Genomic DNA, 20,153 nt, shown 5'->3' with positions numbered 1-20,153 from the left:
TCAATGAGATATTTTAATAATCGCTATCTCATTAGCCTCCTTTAACAACTCTCTTTCTTTTTGGTACACCTCCTTCTTCCTCTTCAACTTTCTGATTATATATATAATTATTTTCTCATTTGGATGTTCGCCCGTTAATATTGAAAGTATAGAAAATACATTGCATCCAGAAGGTGATATCGTTTGGACATTTGCATAGGAGAATTTATGTGTATATATATATATTCTACACTTTTATTTCTTTTCAAGCAAGATATTGAAACTAACAAAGTGGGACTGAGTCAAATTAGGCTCCTGAAAATTCAATCACAGGTAGCTTCTAATTTCAACTGCTAAATAATTCAAATAGCACAAAATTTGCTTGGTCACCGTCAATGGTTGATCGGCCTTAATTGATAATTAGTTTTTCTTTTCCAGCCACGTACCTTTAATTAATTGAGATCGATTTAGTTACTGAAAAGTACACCTACGAATAAAAAGTTTCAATACAATTGATTTCCTTGATCTTATATGCATGCAAAAGTGCAAACAAATTACTACATTAATAATTAATTTTCTATGAAAAATCTAAAGAGAGAGAGACTCATCCATATTACATATATACACGTATGCATGGTAATGAACCAAGTCTTTACCTGCTTCAAAATATAATATAAAGTCTATACCTGCTTCGATCCACAGGGAAAATCCAAGACCAGTTCATGAGTTTCTGTAATCTATAAATAGCAAGTGTCCCATGCAGGATTTTCAAAGCAACTCTTCTTCTACACAAAACATATATTCTAAGATTGAAAGAGAGATATAGAGGAGAGGGGCAACCTAGTTAAGTACGAGTACGAACGATGATGAAAGGTGTTCATTTCCAACTATCTATTGTTGCCACATTGGCATTGGCCACCTTCCTTGTATCTGCCTCAGACCCCAGTCCTCTGCAGGACTTCTGCGTAGCAATTAATAACACCGAATCTGCTGGTATGTACATGCATATGCATATGCATGCACTACATTATTTTCATATTGTAATTCGTATAAATTAATTAGTAGTAACATATATTGTTTTTCTGTTAATTATATGTTTTTGCATGGCTCATCATCCACATATGTACAATCCCTCAATAGTATATATGCATATATAGGGTTTTAGTGAAATTTAAAGATTGGTTAACTTTTGTTTGTTGGTGTTTTGTTTAATTTTGTTTATACAAACAGTGTTTGTGAATGGGAAATTCTGCAAGGACCCGAAGTTTGTGACAGCAAATGATTTTTTCTTCTCCGGGCTCAGAATTCCTGGAAACACATCAAATCCAGTTGGTTCATTCGTGACACCGGCGAATGTGGAGCAAATAGCTGGACTTAACACTCTTGGCATATCCTTGGCTCGCATTGACTTTGCACCAAACGGCCTCAACCCTCCTCACACCCACCCACGCGGCACAGAATTTCTCATAGTCTTGGAAGGCACACTCTATGTTGGCTTCGTCACATCCAATGGCGACAACAATCGGCTGTTCACCAAGGTGTTGAACAAGGGAGATGTGTTTGTGTTCCCAGTTGGTCTCATTCACTTCCAGCTCAACGTGGGACACGTCAACGCTTTAGCCGTTGCAGGTCTGAGCAGCCAGAACCCAGGAGTTATCACCATAGCCAATGCAGTGTTCGGGTCAAACCCTCCTATCAACCCTGATGTTCTAGCCAAGGCATTCCAGATCGACGACAAGGAGGTTGAGTATCTTCAGAAACAGTTCTGGTACAACAACAATTAATGATCAGATTATTCATAACAGAAGGCCAAGGAAGGGCACTAATATGCGTGGATTTAAGGTGGCCAATATGAATTTTCTCTAAGCTCCACACAAATTATAATCTAAATCTAGCGAACGTTATTAATTAAATAAGATAGTTTGCTTATGCAATCTTGTAATCCTAGCCCTTCAGTGGCCTTTTTTGAGTATTAATTGATATTGATATAGTACTGTTATGTGCGTTCTATCTCGATGCCTCTTACTTGACTTGAATCAAAAGATGCAGTTGTAGCTAGCTAGCAAGCTGGTTAACTTCCTCATGGGTCCTTCATTAGTTAAAAGGTTCAACAATCCTTCCATCAAATCTGCTGATGGTCCTATTAAAACTCTATATCACTTGGATTAAAAGAAACAAGTACTCCGCAGTAAAATGAAAGCTATTCTTAAAATTTAATTGAATCAACTTTGGCTTGATTTTAGCCTTCCAACAGCTCGGTCTACATATATTATATATTCCAATTTTCAAAACAAATACAAGGAAACGCATTATATATACATTTGTGTAACCAAACAAAACAAAAAGAAACTGAGAAGCTCTATACATATGGAACCACTTCCATGCATAGGTAAAGATGCAAAGAAAAAGGGGGTGGAAGCGGGGAAGTTGGTCACTCCTCTCTCTCATCCGAGGTTGGATGCTATCTGAGTGTAGCAAAGCTTAATGTGGAATTAAAAACTACTCGATGAGTTGTTAAAATGATTTAATTAAGATTCTGAGCAGTCACCAGCGTCGCCTGGAGAGGAAGAATTCATAGTCCGGATGCCTGTTTACAGATGTCATACTTCCTTTGTTCACAACAGCTCTTGCCATAAGAGATGCTGTCTCCTCAAGTGTCCTCAAACGCTCTTCTAGTACTCCACAAGGGTTTAAGCCCGGTGTTACTGTTGTCTGCCTTAGTGTAGAGGGCCTTAACTGGAACCAGCATTCATCCTGTTCAAGTGACACAGTATATATTGATTAATAAGCTACACAGATCTTACACCATGCATTAACTGCATGCCAAAGCTATGCTATGCACTGTTAGTCATGACTACCTGAGCATTGTAACTTCGAAGACCTACAACTGGAGATACTATACAAGAGTCCACATTACGAGACTCGAATTTGGCATGTCTATGGACCAAATGACCAAGTGAATGGTAAGTTAGAAATGCCGCACGGAAGTTGCCATCAGGTATCCTGTAAATAGGATACCATGCCACTGAGTACCTGAAAACCAGATGACACTTGAAAGTTACCTACTATTTAGAATCCACTCAGTGTCAATTGTATTAATGTCTGCAAAACACATTAATTCACTTTTTTAAAGAGTCTGAAGCCAGTTTGATTACTAACCAGGATCTGGGATGCAGATCATTTAGATTTATAGAGTCCAGTTTAGTTGGATCTCCATATACTTTGGAATGTGACAGTCCATCACCTCTAACAAGCTCCTTTATCCTGAAAGGGAGGGAAACAGGATAAGATCATCTGAAAATACATAAAGTAAAAAGCATAAAAGGATACTTACTTGTCATATAAAGGTCGTCTCTCCTGAGGTTGTTCTGATTCAAAATATTCAAATAGTAGCTCTAAATCACTGGACCCTGTTGTGTCAGCTAATTGAGCAGATACATCTTTGGCAGAAGCTGAAGATTGTTCTGAAATACACAATTGATTTACAAGTGGTGGGGTTACTGCATGTTCCTTGTGATCAGGGTGAGGAAAAAGTACCGAAAATATTGGAAGACTACCAATGCTAGAGGATTTTTTGGGTGTCTTACTGATCCTGCATGTGCTTAACTCCTGAGAACTATGAAGCCTATTGTTAATATCTACAGAATCAGTACTTCTACCATTCCTGAAAAGCTGAATTCCTGACAAATAGGGGACAAAATAAGCACGAAATGCAAAATGATCAGCACCCAACCTCTTTGAATTTCCAAATTCCTCTGCCCTTATTTCCAGCCCATAACTACCATATTTCTCATACCACTGCCATAGGCATCCTAAAGTGGTGTGAGGTGTCTCATGTCTGCACAACGACACACCACCAACCTGATCCACCTGGTTCCTTGAGCAGCAAGTATGACAACTTATAGAATTGGGCGATTGATGGATAACAGGGGAGGAATAATAAAGAAGTCGTTCAAATTCAGCAATTGGACGGCCAGTGGCCATTTGAACAGCTTCGGATGCCAATTGTGCCCTACAAGCGTTATTCACTGCTTCTAGTATTCTGTTTGACTCTGCTTCAAATACATTGAGATCTTTGGATACTGCAGAATCATTGATGCAGTTCGCTACATCATGCTTGTTATTGGCCAGATCTTCAATTGTGCTTGATTTTGAAAGCCTTCCATCAATTGCATCAGAAGAACAGGTTACGTCTTCAGAATTCTGACCTGTGCACCCTACTGCAACTTTAGAAACTAGATTTTGAGTATTGGACACCACATTCCCTTTAGCAGGGTCTTTAAGAGCCCATCTCTTAGAAGCAGCCTCATCAGAATGTTCAAGAGATGAACTGCCAGATCTAGTAGAGCTTGTCAACCCAGGATTCTTCGACCCAATCGGCATCCACTTGTGTTTAAGAGATCCAGAACTACTAGAGTTTTGCCTGCTGCTTTCTGCAAGAGAAACTTCTTTCTGTACTTCTTGACTTGTTGCGTTACAAAGTAAATGAGGAAGGTAGACTGGAGACTGCACCTGAAGCAAATTTGATTCACTCAAGGAATCCCATTTTCTTTGCACTGAGCTATTCTTGTTTCCTACACAGACACTTTCAAAATGATCCATTTCATTTTGACAAAGTTTCATGTTGTGAACTGATTCAGACGTCATGCATTCTACTTTGCTGCTCTGATATCCACCCCTTGGACAGCTAGGCGGAGAACAAGATCTCGAAACAAGACTTAAGGATTTCTTATCCTTCAACTGAGAAGAGATATCCAATATATCATTCTGATCCATCCTGGCCTTCGCACAACCATCTAAGCCAGCAATGCTGGCATGCGAACCCTTTCTGGAATAAAAATTGTATTCTTGTTTCAAAGGTGGCCCGGTTTTTCTTTTTAATTTCTTAGAGACCTTATCTTTTTGCTGCTTTTTATCCTCACTCTTCGAAAAGGCATTTACATCAGCAACGTTAGAGGTTCTTTTAAGCAAGGGAGCCTCTCTCAAAGGGAGATCAAGTCGTGAGTAAACAGAACTTGCTTTTTTCAACTCACCAGTGCAGTCACTGGAATCATTCCTCTGGACCTTTTGCCAGACAGAATGATTGTTTTCCTTTCCTATACGAATATGCAGATTTCCATTACTTCCAAATTTAGAGACATTTGCAGTTCGCGGTGCTACTTTGTTTTGTTTACTTCTCTTGTTAGGCACAACCAATTGCATGTCATTACTGCGACAACCCTGAATACCATGCCTTGCTTCCTCAGTGTGATCATAATTGTCTACAACATCATTTAAAAATCTTTGACAAGAAAAACGTCCCTTCCCGGAACTCAAACCTGGAGGTTTAGAAATATCTATCTTGAAAATTTCCTTCTCAGCGTGTTTTTCATCATGACCAGCATTAATACTATCACCACTGTTTGAACCAATTGACATTGAATCCAAAACAAAGGAGTCATGCATATCAGAGTAACCTCTGGTATACATATCACTGTAACAGCTCACCTGTGTATGAATACCGTCCACCTCATCAAAGATGGGAAATCCAGAGTCTTTAAGTAGAAGCTGATTTTCAAAATTGCCAATAGAAGGAATACCAACCTCATCACTGGAAGAGGTGCACGTGTTTGGTGTTTCAGAATTCTTGGGGCCGCTATCTGGCAATGAAATTTCTGTTGCAGTTGAAGACGACACTTGTCCGTCCCCATCATTGTTACCACAGGGTTCAGAAGCTGAACTTCCATTGGCATATTCCTCAGACAACACTTCCGGTTCATTAGACACCTTCGTGCTCTGTTTTCCCTTCTTTCTACTCTTCTTTCTGGAACTTCTTTTTGCAATGCTGTTTATTTTTTTATTACTCATAGTTGAGGAATTAATAGAGTTAGAACCATTTGGGATGGTACTTGAGGAATCACTGCAGCCATTATGGAAAGATTTCCTGGAAAGTTCATTCCATTTAGTAGCTTTATTTGCCAAAGTCTTATTTCGAGATTGGTGGTGCACAGCTGAACCAGTGAACCTTCTACCTGTAAATGACTTGACAGAATAAGTAAAATCAAGAGGAGGCCATTTCTGCACCTTTTGTCGATTAACCTTGAATGGATTAATTGGTGGTGGGTAAACCAGATGCAGAGCATCCATATTGACCAGAGTACCAGATACCAAGTGATTTATATTGTCAGGACATAGCGGCGGCAGTGCCACAGTTCTCCAATGTCCGTCAGGTTCGCGGAAAAGCACTGAAAGGATAGGACACCTGAGAAGTTAAAATAAGTGATGAATAGACAGTCATTTCCTTGACGCTCCCATCAATCAACTCAGCTTGTCAATGAACAATAATAGATCAGATGATTCTACCTGCCATACCAAAACACTGGCCCATACTCTACTTTAATGGTAACTAGTACAGTAGCACTCTCATCATGCATGCAAAATCTCATTATGCAGATTAAACAAAATCCTATCTGGAAGGAAGTGCTAATGCAAAATCTCAGTAATTACAGCAAAAGATAGGGACCATGTATACATGGGCATATATGCATATGCCCATGTATTATTTATTAGATGTACACATGCATTACTCATAGCCAACAAGCCTATATAGTGTAATCGAGATATGATGATTGAGAAATATGCAAAACCATCGAAGAAACAGTGGCATAAACATACGTACTTAACAATTAATCAGAAGACAGAAAACACGTGAACTAAATCTATTGGATTAGTTTCACCATAGAGCTGTGAGAAGCAATCAATTAGGCAATGACAATTGAAACAACATTATTACCTACGATCAGAGTTCCTCCCTGTGACATAAGGCACTTCACAATCCTGAAAATGGTAGTAATCCAGAGAAAACTAGTCAGATAATCAAATTCAATTCATAGCAGAAAAGTGAAGTATATCAAATTATTTTGCAAAATAGACATATATATTACATCTAAAGATGTTCTGAAACTCTTTTGCTCTTTCTTTGATAAGGAATATCTTCGAGTGTCTGAATTTTTCTGGATATCACTGTTAGTTCTTTGAAGGGCACAATGCATCTTTTACAGTGCCTGTCCATATCATTGGCACACAATATAAAACAGTTAATGATGGTCTGATACAAAAAGGTTTTAATGTATTCAAGATTTAAACACTTCACACTATCAACAGAAATACAGGATAAATTTTGCCGATCATCCTGGTTCTCTTTTGGTTGGGTTTGGTTCTGGTTACGAGTTCCATTTGTCTACAATAATACTCTTAACACAAAACTAACACAACACTACCATAGGAAAAACAATGCATTAGTAAGTGTATCAATCCAGTCGAATCAAATATAAGGAAGGTTGATAATCACGTAAAGGGCAAACCTTATTTGAACATTGACAAATAATTTCAAATCAGGAAATCCGGAAATGAAAGTATAATTCATACTCTTCCAAATATTCATACTCTATAAGAACATTAACGAAGAAGGCAAAGTACCTCAAGCTGTTGAAGATGAAGGTCCAAACAAGAACAGACGTTGATTCCCTTTGATCATCAAACAAGTAGAAGGCATTGGTTCATAACATACAAGCTGACAACCAAACATAGGTCACATTCACCACTGCTACAAGTGCCCGTTTAAACAAAAGGATCGCAATTTAAAGCACAAATACAAAGATACATAAAAGAAAGAAACCAGAGAAAATAGAAACTACAATGGCTTGCTCACAATCCTCAGACTAAAATTCTATCTACCAGTCAAAAGAAACCCACTTATCAAATTTAGACAGAAACCTAAATTACCAACTAACAAAACCCAGCTAAATTTATCCAACAAAATTCCGGGAACCAAAAGAAAGAAGGGAAATAGCCTGCATGGTTATTTTTTGCTCCTTGAGCACCCTGAAAATTTCCCTACAAAGATAATTCAAAAAATGGAATTGACTAACTTGAATCGTTGATTAGGAATCTAGTACTAAATTTGACAAGAACCCAAAAATCAAAATCACCGAAAAATTATCTAATTTTTTTAAAAGATCGCAGAAAAAGCTCCCCAAATTTAGCTGTGAGGTTTAGAAAAACAAGAGTGTATAGCAACAGCTAAAATAACTTATTTTCCCAAATGATAAAACATAAAAAATACTAGGGGCACCATAGCCTAACACGTTGAAAGTACACACTTTTCCAAATGATATGCTTAAAAAACCGGACTTTTAGTGCCCATAGCCTGGCAAACAAAATTGGAGATGGAGGCCAGCCACCAGCCTCCATATTTGGAGTCTATAATTATGACTACTTAAACAGCAAACTTTATCTTTTTTTTCTGATATATTTAAAACATACATTTGTGTATTTTATCAAAAAACATATATAAAACTTCTTCCTTTTTGGGTCATAAATATATATAAAGACCTGATGCTTTAACACTGGTGATTGAAATTTGAGTTGATGAAGAGTCTTGAAAATTCACATACCATGGTGAGCTCTTTATCTTTGTATCAATGGGCCTCTTTGAAAAGACCTGATGCTATGTTTCAGTGGTTAACAGACCACGTGGCGGCAAGAAAATTTACCTTCTGTTTTACTCATGTGATCGACAAAAAAACAAAAACAGAATCTTTTACTCATGTTTTTGGTCGAACGCAGGAGGAAAAGAAAAAAAACTCAAAAGACGACAAAAATTCCGTCAGAAAAAGAGAGCAGATAGCACGAATGAAATGAAAGATGTTGTGCAATCGCAGCTTCCCCATTCCTCCGATTAACAAAGTCACCGCCGTCATCACCCAACACAACGTACACCATCACAAACGCCTCGACATTCTCAGACTGTTTCAGTCTCATCAGACTCGCACAATGGAAGTGGAGGCCAACACCAACAGTTCCCATATGAGGGCGGTGGGGTTGGACTTCCTGACAAAGAAGGCCTACACTCCTCCTTCCTGGGCATCCCATATCAACCCCATCCCTTCTCATATCTTCTCTCTCGGACACGTACGATCAAATTCTAACCTTCCTCTTCTTCAATTTTTCTACATGATTATGGTTTCTGTTTGTATTGATCAGCTAATCACTTGTCAGCTTCCAACTCCAATTCACAAATGGAATCTTCCTAATTTGCCCACCAATACTGAAGTCTGGTTGAAGGTATTTCTCCTCTCATTTTTCTCTTATGTTTTCTCTTTCTCCTCACTTATATTTGCTTTCATATAGAAAAATCCCAAAAATCCCATTTGGGTTTTGTCAAATGTTTGGTATTGTGGACTGTCTGTTCCTTGTTGAGTCCCCTTATAGACTGATCAATTCTGAAACTTCCACTTAATCAAAAGTTGAGACCTTTAAATGTAAAGTAGTAAAATTTCGTATGCAGTTTCTCTTTTTTAAACCTTCAATAAGCTTTAAGTCGTTGAATTGTTGCTTTGGTTTTGTGTTTTCACTTTCCTGGTTTACACTGACAGAAATATTTGCAAATATCTAGCGTGATGATCTTTCGGGAATGCAACTGAGTGGCAACAAAGTAAGAAAATTGGAATTCTTGATGGCGGATGCCGTAGCAAAGGGTGCTGACTGTATCATAACGATAGGGGGCATCCAAAGTAACCACTGTCGTGCAACTGCAGTGGCTGCCAAGTATCTCAATCTTGACTGTTATCTCATTCTACGTACCTCTAAGGTGAATTTCCATCTCTCAGTTTTAGCACTTTTTTCCCCATCTCTTTGCTTAATGCCTCATGATGCACTGCAGGTTCTCGTGGACCAAGATCCTGGACTGACAGGCAATCTCCTTGTTGAACGTCTAGTTGGAGCTCATGTTGAACTAATTTCAAAAGAAGAGTATGCAAAATTCGGCAGTGGGGTGTGTTAGTTTTGCTTTTCCTTTGAATTAACCATGTATTTTTTAATGTTTATCAAGTAATATATAATTAAACACACATTTTCTTATAGCTTATTGAATGTTCCTCCTTTAGTCTTTTTAGCAATGTTACTGTCTCTGGTTGAAGTCTGAAGTTGAAACACCGATCTCTGGCTAAGTAATTCTTGTAAGATGCATTTTTTATAAACTGCATATCAAGTGATATTTTTGGTTTAAATGGACAGTGTCTCAACAGATAGGGGAAAAAAACCATACAGCCAACTATCTTACTGTTCTACCAACATGCATTTTTTTTTTTTGGGTCGAGAACATGCATTTCTGATACTAATGAATTTATAGATTACCTTTGCTAAATCTCTAGTGATTTGGGTTCTTATATTCAATTTGGTCTCAGGATCTTACTAATCTTTTAAAGGAAAGACTGCTAAAAGAAGGAAGAAGGCCATATGTTATTCCTGTTGGTGGATCAAACTCCCTAGGAACCTGGTGAGATTGGGTTTGCCTTCTATTGAAATGTGCATAAACTGTCCGTTTAATAATAATTTGTTTCTGTACACTTTAACTGCTGTATTTTTCCCACTATCTCCTTTCTATCTGCCATATATTTTTTAAGTATTCATTTTGGGTTCCTAGAATTTGATGCAATTTCTTTGCTTCACAGTGGAAATGAGAAGCATTTCCAGTTTTCCAACCCAAAGTTTTCTAGTTTTCTTGACTTTTTAAAGCTCTAATCTGTATTGGAAATGTGGTATCTGGTACCTGTTCTTCAGTTTAATCCATCATAACTCGTGTCATATGGTATAAACCTAATGGTTGGGGTCTTCAAAATGAGAAGGGAGAAGGGAGGGGTGAGGGTTTTGAGGTTTCAGTTTCCTGTTCAAAGTTGATTATGACGGCTTCCATTTCTTTTTTGTTGATATTATCACATTTGCGTAAAAAAAAATTTAATATTCAGGGGGTATATTGAAGCAATTCGAGAGATTGAGGAGCAGCTTCAGAGTGGGACCGACAAAGTAAAGTTTGATGATATTGTTGTTGCTTGTGGCAGGTGCTTTTCTATGCCATCTTATTTTGAGTTGATATAACAAGTCCTGCATGCCTGCCATCTGTTACAGATTTTTTCATATCCTTTATGTATGGATCTGGAGATATGGAATTGTCAATTTCTAGTCAGTTTTGATACGAGACAGTAGGATCCTTGAATCGAAACCATTTGTTTTTTTGTCCACTCAGCCTTGTTTTCGTATTTGACAGCTCTCACTTTCCTTTTGTTGTGAGAAGTTTTGGACTTCACTATTATTTTATTTTTTGAATTTCTTTGTCTGAATATTGATTAAGAATTCAGAGCTAAAGTTACACACACACTCTCTCTCTCTCTCTCTCTCTCTCTCTCTCTCTCTCTCTCTCTCTCTCTCTCTCTCTCTCGTATTAGCAAATTTTTTTTTCCTTCACGAAACCAAACTTTTCTATAATCTACAAATGAAAAATGAAATATATCTTACATGTTTACAACGAGTATAATACTGTAACTTAATAGAATAAGTTTATGGTGATCGTGATTATTATTATTACTTCCATCTGTAATGTTTTCATGTAATCGATTTCCAGTGGGGGTACAATTGCTGGTTTGGGATTGGGCTCTTGGCTGAGTTCGTTGAAGGCAAAAGTATGTCATTGGATTCCTTTCTGTAGATAATTAATTCGCAGCTCTTGACATGTCATGTAATTATTTGTTCCTTTTGCTCTGCAGGTCCGTGCCTTTTCTGTCTGTGATGACCCTGATTACTTCTACGACTATGTTCAAGGCCTACTTGATGGACTTGAGGCAGGCGTTGATTCACGTGATATTGTTAACGTTCAAAATGTGAGGGTCAAAGCAGATTAGATATTGTTAGCATTGAACACATGATTTATGTTGCTTCGTACTACATGTTCTTTTAAGGTTGATCTTACAGTAGTTTGCCTACACTATACAAGTTGTACATGTGCATGCTCTACAGAAAAATGAAATCCTAGATTGGAAAATCATGGGTTGTAAATTGTAACTATTCATATGTTACCATTATGAGATGATGTGCATATAGTTTCACACAATGTATATGCTGACCAATTGTAAGTAATTATATATTGTAAACACCAAAAAAGGAAGTAAATGTATTGTGGTTTGACAGGCCAGAGGTCTGGGCTATGCAATAAACACGTCTGAGGAGCTTAAGTTTGTCGCGGAGATTGCTGCGAGCACTGGGGTTGTCCTGGATCCAGTTTACAGGTTCTGTTTTATTTCCACAACTCTTTGTTTATGTTTCCATCTTTGTGCCATCACTTCCCTTTAGGAGGATAAATGGTTAAAGTATTCATAGTTAATCCTGAAGTATGATCTGCAACTCTCTCTCTGTGGCTTTACTCTTCTGCTGAATAATGGGATCACTGATTTATGATGTCATTCCTTTTTTAGTGGCAAAGCTGCTTATGGAATGTTGAAAGACATGGCTGAGAATACAAAGAAGTGGGAAGGAAGAAAGATCCTCTTCATACACACAGGTGGGTTACTTGGGTTGTTTGACAAGGTAGAGCAGATGGCTCCATCGTTGGGAAATTGGCGTCGGATGGATGTCCAAGAATCTGTTCCCCCGAGCGATGGTATCGGGAAAATGTTCTAGTGTTGAAATAAAGCAAAGAAAAGAGTCCAGTGCTCTATTAATAGAGATGAGATCAAAATCCTCAATCAGGGTATACTGTACTGAATGATGCATAAGAAACGATCTCATATCAAATAAGATAATTACAGGAGGTTTGTATTTCGTTGTGCTTTAATGGTGTATGGTTTGTGAAGATGGATGTGTAATTGTTGTTTCTGTTCTGAGTCATGTCTCGTGTAAGAAAAATAAGTAGCCACGCGGCTATGCTCTTTAAATATATAAGAATATTTTAAAAGTCCGCGGCCAAAATGGTTTTTACTTATAGCTTTTTTTAATTACTTTAATTAGTAATTATGTTTTAGTTATTCTTTCTTTAGTAAATACTTGGTATTTAAATATTTTACTAATTTCATAAAATACTTAATAAATAGTAATTAATTATTTTAAATTATTTTGTGGACTTTGTTTTTTCTTTTTTTAAACCTAGTCAACAAAGATAACTTTTACTTCTCTTGCCTATTGTAATTTGATTTATATTAAGACAAATTAAAATTCTATCACAATCTTTCATAAATAGGTATGATCGTAAAATTGTGATAGTGAATTATCTATTATTTTTTAATAAATTTTTTCAATTATATTTATTAAAATGAATTGAAATCTACTTTACAATGCTGTTAACTCTTTAAATGTTAATACACATTAATTATTTTTTATTTAATGAATAATTAGTATTTAAGTATTTTAATTAATTTCATAAATTACTTAATAAAGTCTGGATTTTTTCTTTAGCATTCTGACAATTTCTTTCTTCTGATACGAATTTTTGATAATTTGGAAATTCCGAATCGTAATAAAATTTGAGGGAGTTTTTGGAGCCAAATTGAAGCCGCCCTTGGCAAATTTGAAATTTAAGTTTACCGGGCCGGGCCTTCTTTTAAAAATGAGTATTTAATGTGTAAGTCGCCGCCCGCCTGATTTGAAAGTCGAAGCGATTTCCTTTTCATTTTAGTCTTTACTGAAGAAGAAAGAAACCAAGAGACAGAGGTAGTGACTCTCGACTGATACATCTGGTAAGTGGTAAATTAATTCCTCCTCCTTTTTTTTATCAATACAATGTCCTGAAACTTGAATTGAACAGATTTTCTTCCGTTCTGAAACTTGAATTCATCTGGTTTATTGACTTTATCCGTACGGTCGAGCATGGTCATATATAAAGTTCATGAAACCTTACTGGGGACCCGTAAGAACCCTTTTCAAATTTAATCTAATTTTGTTATCTATGGATGCGAATTCATTTGTTAGATGGAAATTGGATAAAGGAATTTCCTATATATTGCAGTAGCTGGTTAGCTTCTCATGTACTAATGTCAATGTTGTGCTTGTGGTGGTGTTTTTCATTTTTATTTTCTTTTGCAGAAAAGGTGGAATTGTTTGGCGAGAAGGGTTGCAGAAGCATTGTGGTTTGGGTGTGGCTGAGACCTGGGAGTTGCTGAGAGTGATTACAACTTGCCATGCCAATGGTGCTTCAGAGCACTATCCCATTCCCGGATTCAGTTAAAATGGGTAAAAACCACCTTTGCATTTCTGTACTTCAAAGTTATGGGATCAAAATTGTTTCCCTTCACAAACCTTGTTCAGCTCAAGTTTTGGGAACTGATAGTCTTGGTGGAGATATCCAGTCGTGTAAGCTGTGTGGTCATTCAGAAAATATAGCAAATATGCTACTTTGCGATCGTTGCGAAGAGGCTTTTCATGTATCTTGCTGCAAACCCAGGGTGGTTTTGCCAATTGATGAGTGGTTTTGTCCTTCTTGTTTGAAAATGTCACAGAATAATTCTTTCATTAAATCACCTAGCATCGGTTCGGGGATTGGCTCGTGTAAATTTGAATTGGGTCCAATTGCAGTCATGCTAAAGTACCCAGAGCCATATACGTCTAAGGTTCGGCTCGGTGAAGCATTTCAAGCTCAAGTTCCTGAATGGTGTGATCAAATTAATGCGTATGTCTTTATTCAATTTGGTTTTTTTATATACAAACTTCTGATTTTGAAGAAGGCACTAAGTAAGTTTATCCAGACATTGTGACACTCTTAATTTTAAATGATAGATCCACCATCTGAAGTCCTAACTCATGACTGGGATAGTTCATCTGTTGTTGTAGCTTGTAACTAGTTCTAATGTTACAGGGCTCCATTGTCTGATGTCCAAACTGAAGACCCGGATTGTTCTTCTCATTCCGCTTGTGCTGATCCTCCGGTAATATAATCTTGCATGCTTGCATACTAAACCGTTACTTTGTTACTCCAGTAATTGCACTTGATAAGTACATCTTTCATGTCAGTGGAATAAGATGCCAGGATAATATGGGTCAAACCAGAACATTCAAAATCGTTGTATAGTTTCATTTTTTTCTAAATGGGAGTTGAAGCAAACGAAGATGGTTTATTAGCAATCAGGAAATCATAAAGCAATAGCTTGGTTGCCTTGTTTGGTTTGAACAAGACAGATATATACTCTAGATGATCTTGCATCTTCAAGTAGTGACTTGGCATTTTACCTGGTTTTAATCACATCAAATCAAATGCATACGTTTTACTTTGTTTCTGTGGATACAAAGCTCAGGCAATTGTGGCTCGTACTGTTGCTTATTTATTTTGTACTTGGCTTGCCTTGTTTCCATTGATGTGCATGTGCAGATGAGATCATCCGGCACTGGCATTGCCTGTAGAAAGAGAAAACAAGAGTTCTCATCATGAATGGTGGCAAACCCCTAAAATAATTTCAAGTGAGTCATGTATGCATAAATATTTCATTCCTGCGAATTCTTTCATTCAGATTGTTTCTCATGTGTGCAAATTTTCCCTTGTTTGTCCAGTTCTGACACGCTCTCTGATCTTATATCGATCAGTCAGACCGATAACTTAAGCAGAAAGGAATATTGACACCCTTGGTTTTGTTGCAAACTACCAACTGGCAAGTAAGTAATTTTGGGATCACAAGTGAAAACCTTTTGCATCTGAGTTTTGTGGCTGGCTAGCTAGTTGGTACGGTAGGGCCCTTTTAACCATTACGAAGGGGGACAGTGGCTTCATCGTCTTGATTCTCTTTTCAATTATTTCATTGGGGGTTGTGGGCTGGGTCATAATTTTGTGTGTGATATTTGTAAGTTTGATGATGTGAGTGAGTGCGTGAGTGGTTGGACTTGACACCACTAGAACTGCCTGCTCATACAAAGCACAACTGTGGGTCCTTGTAAGGTCCACAGCCACAAACAATTCATCTTGAAAACATAGACGTAGAGAATTGCGTGTGCAGCGTGCTCAGGAGGAGGAGGAGGCAACCGGATCTTCGCGTCCACCAGTCAGTCAACTTCAATAATTCCTTTTGTTTCTTGCTTGCTTGCTTGCGTTGCTTGCTTGCGTTGCTTGCTTGATTTATAAATTATAGTTGCCTTCAAGCGAGCCAACACCATTTTGGTACAAGACGATTGGCTGGCTAACAACAGGCCATCCGATCCCATCCAATCCCATCTTTCTCTGGGGGAGGGGGATGGGGTCCATAATCCATTCATTGCTTCCTTTCTGTTGTATTAAACGATAAACTTTTCCGTTTTTAAACATTTTGCAAAACTCAAAGATGAATCAGATTTCAAGTATTCAACTTTGTAATTCACCAGCAGGCAGCTTCCATTCCAGTCATGTTATCTACTGATCGTTAGACTGGTTATTCTACATCTATCGAGGGTTGCATATAACATCAAACCTAATAAACACAAATTATATAACAAGGTTTAGTCTTGCTGCAAAATTGAACTGAAACGTGAGAGGAAACTCTCATCAATGGTCCCCCTAAGCAAAGGCCTGAAGCCACATGGGCTTCACTCTCGTCATCGTGGGGAGAGAGTGTGACTGACTGGTGGTGGTGCCTAAGTAAAAAAGAAATAGCCAATGAATGAAGTGCACGTGTTCCAAAAGACGTTCTGCCGACACAAAGGCGGACAAAAACAAAACAAGTGAAAATTATTATGTATGGGTAAATTGGGCGACTTGGCTACCCAATTTCAGTACGTGTCCTTGCTCTGCTCTACGACTAGGTGTGAGTTGCTTGGCACTTAAATTTTCCAAAACTACCCTGCCTCATTTATAATATTATTCTTTTCCTTGCCTAGGCTATGTATAAAGTTTGGGATAAGACCAACCAGAAAGTAAAGCAAAGCAAATAAAGCAAAGAGAGCAAATATTCATATAAGGAGCATCAAATTCTCTCAGTTGCTCAGTCGAGGCTTTGAGAAAGAGAAAGGAAGATGGTGATCTCAACGACGAGCAGCGAGCGTGGAGGGCAGGTGAACTCTACGTTTGCATCGAGATATGTGCGTAACGCCCTCCCTAAGTTCGAGATGCCGGAGACGTCGATACCCAAGGACGCAGCGTATCAGATAATAAAGGATGAGCTAATGCTGGATGGGAACCCCAGGCTCAACTTGGCATCATTTGTCACGACGTGGATGGAGCCAGAGTGCGATCAGCTCATCATGGCCTCCCTCAACAAAAACTACGTCGACATGGATGAGTACCCTGTTACCACTGAACTCCAGGTCTGCTCTGCTTTCATCATCTCTCTTCTCTTCCTCCATCCATATCATTTTTATTATTTCATTATTTTATTATTTTAATTAATTAAAATCTACTTTACAATACTGTTAAGTTACTCTACTAGCTACACACACTCCATCAAGATCTAGGAAGTCAACAGCGTTGCGTTGTGTATCGTATATTCATTCATTCAAGAGTCCGTGCCATTTACTCATGTGGGTCCAGAATTTATTTATATATATATATATATATTGTCAGGAACTTGGCTAGCTGGGCATCCATACGGTGCGCAAATGTCTAATTTTTAAAGGATTAACACTATAGAATAATATTAAGTGTGAAATCGATTGCCTTATCCGAGGATTCAATGCATGGAACGGACTCGACTGGCTTCGTCGCCTCAAATTATGACATCAGACCTAAAACCTCAACTGCAAGAATAAATACAGTTAACCATGAAATTACAACTCTTGCCCTCAAGTGCAAGGATAAATGCGGTTAAGCACAAAGTTACAAGCCAGCATTTCCTCTTTTTGGTTTCCAACGCCACATGCTATTTATTGCGTTCTAGATATGGATCATAGCAGAGGAGAGGAGCGGAGCATTTTGTTGAGAGTATTTGTCAAATGTCAAGGGACCTAACTTGAGTTTATAAGGGTTTGGACTATTCTCCCATTGTCAATTGCTTTTGAGTGGAACCTCAACTTCCTTTACACTGGGTGCAGCGTGGGCCAAAAATTACGGTCACACAACTACACTACATACACATACGATAAACACAAATATACAAGGACTTGAATACATGTATATAATGTGTATGATACAAATAAGGTTTTACTCTACAAGGTTATTCAGTTCCCAAGTTTGGGAGAATTGTAGGTTATGTTTGCGTAATTTGACTTTAATTATTTTGTTTACACATAGCTAATTTTTGGTTACTAGTTGCAAGTTGGGAAAAGATTTGATGCTTGAAAGAAACTATAGTCCCAGCTCTGTTTGAAATTTCTTGTTAATCTTGTGATGAAGTTTAATTTTTCTAATTTCCTGTTGATTATTACTGTTTGTTACCTTTTTTTTTTTCCCTTCATGTAGAATCGTTGTGTGAATATAATAGCAAACCTTTTTAATGCTCCCCTTGGAGACGGCGAAACTGCTGTTGGAGTGGGAACTGTTGGTTCTTCAGAGGCAATGATGTTGGCAGGCCTAGCTTTTAAACGAAAGTGGCAGCAAAAGAGAAAAGCAGAGGGCAAGCCTTACGATAAGCCCAACATGGTCACCGGATCCAATGTGCAGGTCAGAATTCTTTCTATATATATATATAAATGTTGATTGATGACACGCACAATTCATAAGTGTACGTCATGACCAATGTCTAGACTTATTCTATATTGATGCATGCATGATACATATTTCTTGATCATGCATAATATGCTGTGTAGGTATGCTGGGAAAAGTTTGCGAGGTATTTTGAGGTTGATCTCAAGGAGGTGAAGCTGTCAGAGGGATACTATGTAATGGACCCTGTGAAAGCAGTTGAGATGGTGGATGAGAACACTATCTGTGTTGCAGCTATTTTAGGATCAACTCTGACGGGAGAATTTGAAGATGTGAAGCTCCTCAATGATCTCCTTACTCAAAAGAACAAAGAGAAGGGCTGGGATACTCCCATTCATGTGGATGCTGCGAGCGGAGGCTTTATAGCTCCATTTCTTTATCCTGATCTTGTGTGGGATTTCCGTTTGCCCTTAGTCAAGAGTATCAATGTAAGTGGCCACAAGTATGGCCTTGTATATGCTGGTGTTGGCTGGGTTGTATGGAGGAGCAAAGAGGACTTGCCGGACGAGCTTGTCTTTCACATCAATTACCTTGGATCTGACCAGCCCACTTTCACCCTTAACTTTTCTAAAGGTTTTGAATTTTATTTTACATTACTTATGGAGCCATGATCTATCAATATATATGTTCTATGTATACATGGTGAAAAAAGCTTGGTTTAATTATTCCTAATTGGCTTCAAATCATAATTCTTCCATCATATATATATGTCGTAACTTGTATGGCAGGTTCTAGCCAAATAATTGCTCAGTATTATCAGTTTATTCGACTGGGTTTTGAGGTAACTTTTGCTACCATTTCATTTCATGTATAGAAACCTAGTTATCGGTTTGATTTGAGGCGGTTAATGATGTTTCATTGTCTTCTTTTTCCGTGTTTTTTGCCTAAAGGGTTACAAAAATGTCATGGAAAACTGCATGGAGAACACAAGATTTCTGAGAGAAGGATTAGAGAAAACAGGGCGGTTTGAAATTGTCTCCAAAGACATAGGAGTGCCCCTTGTGGCATTTTCTCTAAAAGACAGCAGCAAGCACACCGTGTTCGAGATATCGGATAGTTTGAGAAAGTTTGGGTGGATAGTTCCAGCCTATACGATGCCAGCCAATGCAGAACATATTGCTGTTCTGCGAGTGGTTGTTAGGGAGGATTTTAGCCGGGGTTTGGCTGAGAGGCTTATCTCGGACATTATCAAAGTTGTGAAGGAAACAGACACACTCCCAAGCCGAATCTCTACGAAAACCGCCCATGTCACAGCTACTGTTGATGAAATGGCCCGTAGCAGTGAGGGGGCGGTGAAGCCTGCTAAGAAGAGTGTAGAAGAGATCGAACAAGAGATTACAAGGCGTTGGAAGGGGCTTGTGGATGGCAAGAAAAGAGGCGTATGCTAATTGAGCTTGGCTTCCAGTTGTTATGACTTAAGCAAGCATGGTTTTAATTCATGATATTAATTAATTACGTCTGCTTAATGTCTGTAATAAGGACTGAATAGCCATATATTTCTTATGCATATGTAGTATCATTGAGATGTTTCTCTCAGCTTATGATCAACGGATTTTAATTACTTTTTAAGTAAAGATAAATATTTTCAGTGCATGTTTCTCTGCTCAACATAATAAGTTCCAAATTAAGTGATTATAACCAAGTCTTTCAGCACCCATGCACTTGTTCAGCCCAAATTTTAAGGTTTTTATCTCAAGTGCTCTACCTCTAATCCTTCTTAAACATACTCTAACTAAACTGTCGATCGTTGATCTGGATGTTGTTCCAACTTCCA

At 37.9% G+C, this 20,153-nt stretch overlaps 5 protein-coding genes across 6 annotated transcripts; 4 read left to right on the top strand and 1 right to left on the bottom strand.

Annotated features, from left to right (window-relative positions):
* LOC18777019 (germin-like protein subfamily 1 member 20) lies at positions 744 to 1,987 on the top strand. Its single transcript, XM_007210530.2, has 2 exons — positions 744 to 972; positions 1,210 to 1,987. Exons 1-2 carry the CDS (start codon positions 843 to 845, stop codon positions 1,761 to 1,763), a joined length of 684 nt encoding a protein of 227 aa, XP_007210592.1. The 5' UTR covers positions 744 to 842; the 3' UTR covers positions 1,764 to 1,987.
* Positions 2,169 to 8,248, bottom strand: LOC18776032. Of its 2 annotated transcripts, XM_020564831.1 has the most exons (8): positions 7,438 to 8,247; positions 6,903 to 7,022; positions 6,752 to 6,795; positions 5,563 to 6,220; positions 3,314 to 5,466; positions 3,139 to 3,243; positions 2,838 to 3,012; positions 2,169 to 2,733 (listed from the first exon to the last, which is right to left on the bottom strand). In XM_020564831.1, exons 2-8 carry the CDS (start codon positions 7,008 to 7,010, stop codon positions 2,524 to 2,526), a joined length of 3,453 nt encoding a protein of 1,150 aa, XP_020420420.1. In that variant the 5' UTR covers positions 7,011 to 7,022; positions 7,438 to 8,247; the 3' UTR covers positions 2,169 to 2,523. The 2 variants fall into 2 exon arrangements, with proteins under 2 accessions (XP_020420420.1, XP_020420419.1); XM_020564830.1 differs by having other exon boundaries at positions 3,314 to 6,220; positions 7,438 to 8,248.
* LOC18775910 (bifunctional D-cysteine desulfhydrase/1-aminocyclopropane-1-carboxylate deaminase, mitochondrial) lies at positions 8,436 to 12,745 on the top strand. The gene is made up of 10 exons (XM_007209096.2): positions 8,436 to 8,931; positions 9,019 to 9,084; positions 9,416 to 9,610; positions 9,683 to 9,793; positions 10,206 to 10,297; positions 10,767 to 10,859; positions 11,420 to 11,477; positions 11,562 to 11,675; positions 11,983 to 12,080; positions 12,267 to 12,745. The coding sequence occupies exons 1-10, from the start codon at positions 8,665 to 8,667 to the stop codon at positions 12,469 to 12,471; spliced, it is 1,299 nt and encodes a 432-aa protein (XP_007209158.1). The 5' UTR covers positions 8,436 to 8,664; the 3' UTR covers positions 12,472 to 12,745.
* On the top strand, positions 13,198 to 16,178 carry LOC109949119. The gene is made up of 4 exons (XM_020563506.1): positions 13,198 to 14,452; positions 14,639 to 14,708; positions 15,149 to 15,237; positions 15,328 to 16,178. The coding sequence occupies exons 1-3, from the start codon at positions 13,965 to 13,967 to the stop codon at positions 15,206 to 15,208; spliced, it is 618 nt and encodes a 205-aa protein (XP_020419095.1). The 5' UTR covers positions 13,198 to 13,964; the 3' UTR covers positions 15,209 to 15,237; positions 15,328 to 16,178.
* LOC18775971 (glutamate decarboxylase 4) lies at positions 16,621 to 19,972 on the top strand. Its single transcript, XM_007209867.2, has 5 exons — positions 16,621 to 17,046; positions 18,137 to 18,337; positions 18,484 to 18,952; positions 19,108 to 19,160; positions 19,270 to 19,972. Exons 1-5 carry the CDS (start codon positions 16,756 to 16,758, stop codon positions 19,765 to 19,767), a joined length of 1,512 nt encoding a protein of 503 aa, XP_007209929.1. The 5' UTR covers positions 16,621 to 16,755; the 3' UTR covers positions 19,768 to 19,972.

This window comes from Prunus persica, chromosome G5 (assembly GCF_000346465.2).
Source record: "Prunus persica cultivar Lovell chromosome G5, Prunus_persica_NCBIv2, whole genome shotgun sequence".
NCBI lineage: Eukaryota > Viridiplantae > Streptophyta > Magnoliopsida > Rosales > Rosaceae > Prunus > Prunus persica.
Note: the sequence above shows the minus strand (reverse complement) of the source record. Positions and strands in the feature narration are given on the sequence as shown.

Bases quoted from the DNA above. Each gene is read 5' to 3' on its own strand.
- LOC18777019 (XM_007210530.2), top strand. From the start codon at position 843: ATGATGAAAGGTGTTCATTTCCAACTATCTATTGTTGCCACATTGGCA. The intron at 973-1,209 runs GTATGTACATGC...TTATACAAACAG, and splicing joins TAATAACACCGAATCTGCTG to TGTTTGTGAATGGGAAATTC.
- LOC18776032 (XM_020564830.1), bottom strand. From the start codon at position 7,010: ATGCATTGTGCCCTTCAAAGAACTAACAGTGATATCCAGAAAAATTCA. The intron at 6,221-6,751 runs GTAATAATGTTG...TTAACTTCTCAG, and splicing joins GGGAGGAACTCTGATCGTAG to GTGTCCTATCCTTTCAGTGC. The intron at 3,013-3,138 runs GTTAGTAATCAA...TCTGGTTTTCAG, and splicing joins GATCTGCATCCCAGATCCTG to GTACTCAGTGGCATGGTATC.
- LOC18775910 (XM_007209096.2), top strand. From the start codon at position 8,665: ATGTTGTGCAATCGCAGCTTCCCCATTCCTCCGATTAACAAAGTCACC. The intron at 9,611-9,682 runs GTGAATTTCCAT...GATGCACTGCAG, and splicing joins TCATTCTACGTACCTCTAAG to GTTCTCGTGGACCAAGATCC. The intron at 12,081-12,266 runs GTTCTGTTTTAT...TTCCTTTTTTAG, and splicing joins GTCCTGGATCCAGTTTACAG to TGGCAAAGCTGCTTATGGAA.
- LOC109949119 (XM_020563506.1), top strand. From the start codon at position 13,965: ATGCCAATGGTGCTTCAGAGCACTATCCCATTCCCGGATTCAGTTAAA. The intron at 14,453-14,638 runs GTATGTCTTTAT...CTAATGTTACAG, and splicing joins TGGTGTGATCAAATTAATGC to GGCTCCATTGTCTGATGTCC. The intron at 14,709-15,148 runs GTAATATAATCT...GTGCATGTGCAG, and splicing joins CCGCTTGTGCTGATCCTCCG to ATGAGATCATCCGGCACTGG.
- LOC18775971 (XM_007209867.2), top strand. From the start codon at position 16,756: ATGGTGATCTCAACGACGAGCAGCGAGCGTGGAGGGCAGGTGAACTCT. The intron at 17,047-18,136 runs GTCTGCTCTGCT...CCCTTCATGTAG, and splicing joins CTGTTACCACTGAACTCCAG to AATCGTTGTGTGAATATAAT. The intron at 19,161-19,269 runs GTAACTTTTGCT...TTTTGCCTAAAG, and splicing joins TTATTCGACTGGGTTTTGAG to GGTTACAAAAATGTCATGGA.